Source organism: Triticum urartu, chromosome 1 (assembly GCF_003073215.2).
Source record: "Triticum urartu cultivar G1812 chromosome 1, Tu2.1, whole genome shotgun sequence".
Classification (NCBI taxonomy): Eukaryota; Viridiplantae; Streptophyta; class Magnoliopsida; order Poales; family Poaceae; genus Triticum; species Triticum urartu.
This window is the reverse complement of record NC_053022.1, coordinates 200,718,461-200,724,051: the sequence shown is the minus strand read 5'-3', so window position 1 is coordinate 200,724,051 and position 5,591 is coordinate 200,718,461. Positions and strand designations below refer to the sequence as shown.

Sequence of the window (5,591 nt, the reverse complement as noted above, 5' to 3'; positions counted from 1 at the left end):
CCAAGGATCTAAAACCCCAATCCCTTTTGGGGGCCAAATACCTCCGATCTCTACCGTAGGTGCCAAAGAAGAATGAGAAGAAGCCCAAAAAAAAGCAAAAAGGAACATAACCTCCGAGACTATGAAGAGAATAGAACCATATCGAGGTCCTAATTGTACAGCTTTTGTATGATGCCCTTCCAACGTGGATTCACGTAGAACATCCCGCCACCATACGAACATGGTATAAAGGAGAAATATTAGGCCCAAACTGAGAAGTGTTGCACCCCCTTGAAATGAGTGCATGTACATCACACCTCCTACGGTGGTTGCCAAAGCTCCGAGTGAACCCGAAATAGGCCATGGACTTGGATCTACCAAATGATAAGAATGCCTCTGAGATTCAATCATAAACCACTTTGCCCCGGTTGTATGTAAACCCCCCTTCACCCCCATCCCCTAAAGTGGTAAAGAAGGAGGCTCTTTTTTGTCTCATTAGGACAAACAAATAGGAAGGGATAGTTCTTTCATTGCATTGATAGAAGTGAGACTATCAAAAGATCTCTCTATTATTTAGAGAAAAGAGTTGGCGTGGGTTCTACCAACGAAACGAAGAAGTTTTGGATTGGTTTTTATCATTCGGAACCCTCTCCGTATTAGTAAGAAAAACACACCCAGACTCTTACTTCAATGGTGGGAACAACCTCAGCGGCGTGAACATGAACAATCATTCTATGCAAAATTTCATGTTAGGAAGAATAAGAAGAATCTCATTCATGTGTTCATGCTAACAGAAGAGCGGATCCAATACACATAAGACTTTTTGTCAGGAAATTCCTAATGTAAATGATGAATTTGGGATGTCATGCCCCACAAGTTAGTTGCCCAAGCGCTCCCTAGGAGGGCAGTCTACCACAAGATAGAGTTTGAGCCTGGAGCCAAAGTCCCAACCCCTCCATTTTAGGTTTTTATCTGGAAAGAATTTCAGGAAGTCATATCGGCCAGATAAGCCTCTGACGGCTCCATATTGATTTTTCCCCTGTTTTCTTTCAGAAGAAGCGGGAGCCATTTTGCATTGAAACTCGGTATCAGCAGAGTCATCTCCTGAGAAAGACTTCTTTCTTATTTATACAAGATTTCAGAGAACATAGTGAAGCCCTCAAAGCGCTAACAAAGTCGTAAGTAGAGAAGTTTTCCAAAAAGATACCTCGTTTTTCCATTAAGTGTGCATTGTCTGATGAAGAATAACGGGGGAGCCAACTCAATAACCTAGCGGAGGAACCGTCCGGACTTGAAACAGCGGATGCAACCCTTGCATTTCGTTCTTTTGTTCTTTACTCTATTTTCGCTTTGGCACTCACTTCCTTTGGAATAAGGGCATTTTTCTTCTCTACTCGTTCCGTTGACCATCAAACAGTTTCTTAATTATGTTATGTCAAATGATGGGAAAAAGGAAGGAGTAATCAAAAAAGACTAGAACTACCTCGATCCGTTGAAATACCGATACGAAGGAAACGGACTTCAATCCCTCATTCTTATTGTTTGTTCTTCTGATCCCCTTGTTTTTCACTCGCTTAATTCGGAAGAGGAAAACGACAGCAGCTAAAGTGAGAAATAAACAACTGCTCGGAAAGCTTCGGTTTGAGCGTTGGTTTTGATGACAGTGAAGAAAGCTCGCCCAAAAGACGTACGTGGAACCAATGATACCAAAAAAAGAATCAAATATGAGGAGAACTGGGTGCATTGGTAAACGGCTCCGCCATAGCTTGTACGACTTCTGAATCCTATTAATGGCGCTCTCCGAATAAATAAGTAGATACAGGCGGACTACATACACGTGCTCTCCGAGTAGGGAAAGTGAGAAATCTACGGTCTTCCATCCGCGGATGTGACAAATCCAATCCAATTTGGTCTTGTCCCGTGGCTCGGACCTCCGGTCGCGTAAATGCAGCTACCACTACGCACGGATACTCTAGTTATTTACTCTGTTTCAATCCCTATTTGGCCATTCAACAGTAGCGTACGGCCTTTGGAAAGCATCTCTTCCTAGAGGGACTCCCGCTTGTGATCTTCTTCCTTGTCGGAGAAAATAGAACTTACCAATTGGAAATGGAAATGCTGAATGAATTGAACCAAACTAACCGGAAACTGTGGTTGAGCTTGCCTGTCATCAATGAAGGATGGTTGTGAAGTTGGTGGAAGAAAGCAAACCAATGAATGCAGCTAGTCACCGAAAGGCGAGCCCATGTCTTTTGAGAAACTGACACAACCTGTTGTGTTGACTTATCTTATACTAAGGGTCCGTCCCAGCCAACAAGGGATTTCTCAAAATTCTAGGATGAAACAGCATCATATCTCAGCTTGATTATGAGAGAGATTGAAGTGAAAGAACCCGGTTTCAGAGCGTGGAAACGGAAAAGAATGAGGTGAAAGGGCCGACCCATGCGGCCCACTTAGAATGTGCTTTGACTTCCCCAGGTTGTACAATAGCACTATTTTCTGGACCCAAGTTCGAAAGGATTAGGGCACTGGATTGAAGAATAGCTCAGTCCGATAGAAACTTAGGTTGGGCTGGCGGAGGGATGAGTGGAGCTTCTGTATGACATGTACTGGTGTTTCATTAGTCCCTTGATCGGGTACCCGAAGCTCGCTTTGAGGAAGCAGTGCCATTTGGTTCTTCCTTCTTTCACGTCCATCCGCGAATGATTTGAGAATTCTTTTCATCACTGTTTGGATCGCAGACTTGACCGTTGTCTATAGAAAGAAAGTGCTCACTCGTTTTCTGTTTGTTTTCATGTGCGCATACACTCAGCCTAATTTAGTAAGTGTGAAGTGGAAGGGCGAGTACGGGTGAAAGCCCACTACCTTCCGGATAAAAGATATGCTCGATTTATAGATAGCTTTGCTTCACTATATAGCGTGGGACGAATTGATAAGCTCTGAATGCAGGAAGGGAAACCTTAGAGCTTTCTTCGCTTATCTTCCCAAGCAGACCATATGATTCTCATTATTCTATTTCTCTGTCTTTCCAACCAGCATTCCCGCTTATTCTGATTGGAGTGATGTGTGGTACCGGGGATAATGCAATTGATGGTGCTTGTGGCCCCACGGAATGACCGTATAAAAGGAAATAGGCAGCAAGGGAGTTGGGTAGACTAAAGATACTGCCTTTAGCCCTCTGCGGCCTTTTTTTTGAAGTCGAGTCGTAAGGAAAGATCGATAGGATTTGGTCCATTTGGTGTCCTTCCAGACGGAGAAGCGAGAACCCTTTCTGCTTTGACCGCTTGCCCTCCTGGCACAGATGTGGAAAAGGTCTCAGTTGCGGAATCAAATATGAATGAAGTTAGAACAATCAGCGTAAGCTCTTTCTCTAGGGCCACTATCAATAATGACAAGAACTCTTACCAACTAGCTTAACGCATCCGGTCTCCTTCTCCTTCGTACCCCTAGCGGATATGAATAATAGGAAGAAACAGGTCCTTTCTAAAGGCGGGCATTAGACCAGAGTTTCGTGAGCCGGAGAAGATCGATAAAGCTTAGAACTTGCTCGTTTGCAGGAGGAGGCGGTGGTATGACTCCGTCCGTTGAACGAGCATTTCGTGCCACCTGTTCGGCGTCCACATCCACTACCATTTTCTGATCCCAGTATCTATAGCAAAATCGCTATTTGCCTCACTCTATAGAAGGCCTCCCGTATGTAAGATCACCAACCAAGTTCCTTTCTTCTTTTGTTTGTGCCATCTTTACCAACTTCTACTTCTTGGCTGGCTTGATGCTTACAGGTCTTGCCTCTGCTGATACTGGTCATGGGGACAAGAACTCCGTGGGAAGAGAGCAGATACCAATCCTAAACAACCCTTAGAATGGCCTCATCCAAACGGATGATTGTCATTGATAAGACGGGCAGGTGGTATGTTGATACTGAGCCGCTTCCCCTGTAGTTGTTAGCTCGTTCTTGACAAATCCGATCGGGTCTTCATAATCTGGAGTAAAAGGATTCGAACCTTTGCATGCCGATACCAAAAACCGATGCCTTACCACTTGGCTATACTCCAAACAAACGGTAGGTTCCTGGAGAACCGTGGAAACTAGTTAGTTCAAATCGAACTCAAAAGCAATGCGCATTATCTACGCCTTTTTTTGATTCACCAAGACCCGGCTGATACAAACGAATAGTGGGAGTTCTTTCTTACGAATATAAATGGAGGAAATATCCCTAGTACCTTTGTCCTCTGCAAAGATCATAAGATCAGATGGAGTTGGATTGATTTCTCGCATCTACTAGATCAGAGATCAGAGTCAGGGGAGCTCTCGTAAGTGAGCCTAAGTAAGTAGTGTGGTTCGAGCGGATCAGTCACCGCTGAGTTCTGCTTTCCTCGCAGAGTTGGTTTTAGCCGGAACCAGCGCTCTTGCCTTCTTCTTGTGCCCCTTGATTATTGATCTGAATTCAAGTTAGATTAGAGAATACCGGTGCCTTTTGATCCACCCTTAGGTTTGAAAACTGTGGAGGTTCAGTTACAAAATGCAGTTTATGAGGCTGCTTTGTATGCCAGTGTGCAGGAAGGAGAGTTGGAAGATATACCTAGATCCCCCAATAGAGAAAAAGAGAGCAGGTTACCTACTCTTGTGGTGGATGGCGGCACTAGAAGTTGATGCTTTTTATGGACGAGACATAGAAATTCGATTTCCAATAGAGCTGCAAACGCTACTGTAAGCCGAAGACGAATGCTGGCCAAAAGTAAGCAAAGCAGGAGAGGCGTCGTTTCCTTCAGTTGGTCAACCAACAGGTCTCCTCACTCTAGCATTTCTTCTTTGTTCGGTCGCAAGGCAGGGAAATGGAGGATTTGTTTCTGCTATCTGCTTTACCGCATCGATGGATTCAATTTCAGTGATAGAGCTCAACCTGTTGCCATCAGTCATTTCAATCACAATTCACTTTGGTAGGTAGACGCTTGTTCCGACCTCCATAGTGGCACTTTGTACCTTTTCTCTCAACATCTACTTCTAATCTGCTTGAACGGCCCTCTTGTCATTTGACCCAGAATTGAACGAGATGACACCCACCAATATCTTCCAACACAGGATCCCTTACAGGGCCGTCCTTCTCTCTTTCTTCCCAAGAACATCGGGGGTCTGTTCTCTGAACGAGTCAGCACCAGCCCCGTTACCAATACGGGGATCTCGGCCATGAGAACTTGTAGAACTTGTCTCTTGAATTGCATCCCCCCTAGGCCGACCAGCTAAGTAGGACCCACTTAGCAAAACAGGTCTATAGGGCGCTAGGGAAGGGGTATAGAATGGTACTTGAATCTATCTATAGACATAGGATCCCCCGGCCACTGGAATCCATTGGTTTCTATCTCAATTCGTCATTTGAACTGAAACTAACCACGAAGGGAAAAGAAAAGAAGGATTCTAGTTTGCCACTACTTGGACTCAACTTGGACTTTCGGAGGAGAAAACCATTTCCATTAATATATGACTCAGTCATAGCCAAGAGATCATCATTCTAATAACAAGGATCTAGTTTATATATCTCGAATTGGGTTCCATAAGATGCCAAAATAGTGGAAGTACCATCACGTCTACCTAAAGCAAATGGTTTCTATAGA

At 44.3% G+C, this 5,591-nt stretch overlaps 1 protein-coding gene across 1 annotated transcript in view; it reads right to left on the bottom strand.

The window, feature by feature from the left end:
- LOC125553979 (cytochrome c oxidase subunit 3-like) overlaps positions 1–1,452 on the bottom strand; it is a 1,918-nt gene extending 466 nt beyond the window's left edge. The window contains exon 1 of the mRNA XM_048717618.1: positions 1–1,452. This exon is cut by the window's left edge and continues 466 nt beyond it. Within this exon, the coding sequence (XP_048573575.1) occupies positions 1–435 (435 nt within the window). The 5' untranslated portion in view covers positions 436–1,452.
- Between the last annotated feature and the right edge of the window lie 4,139 nt (positions 1,453–5,591).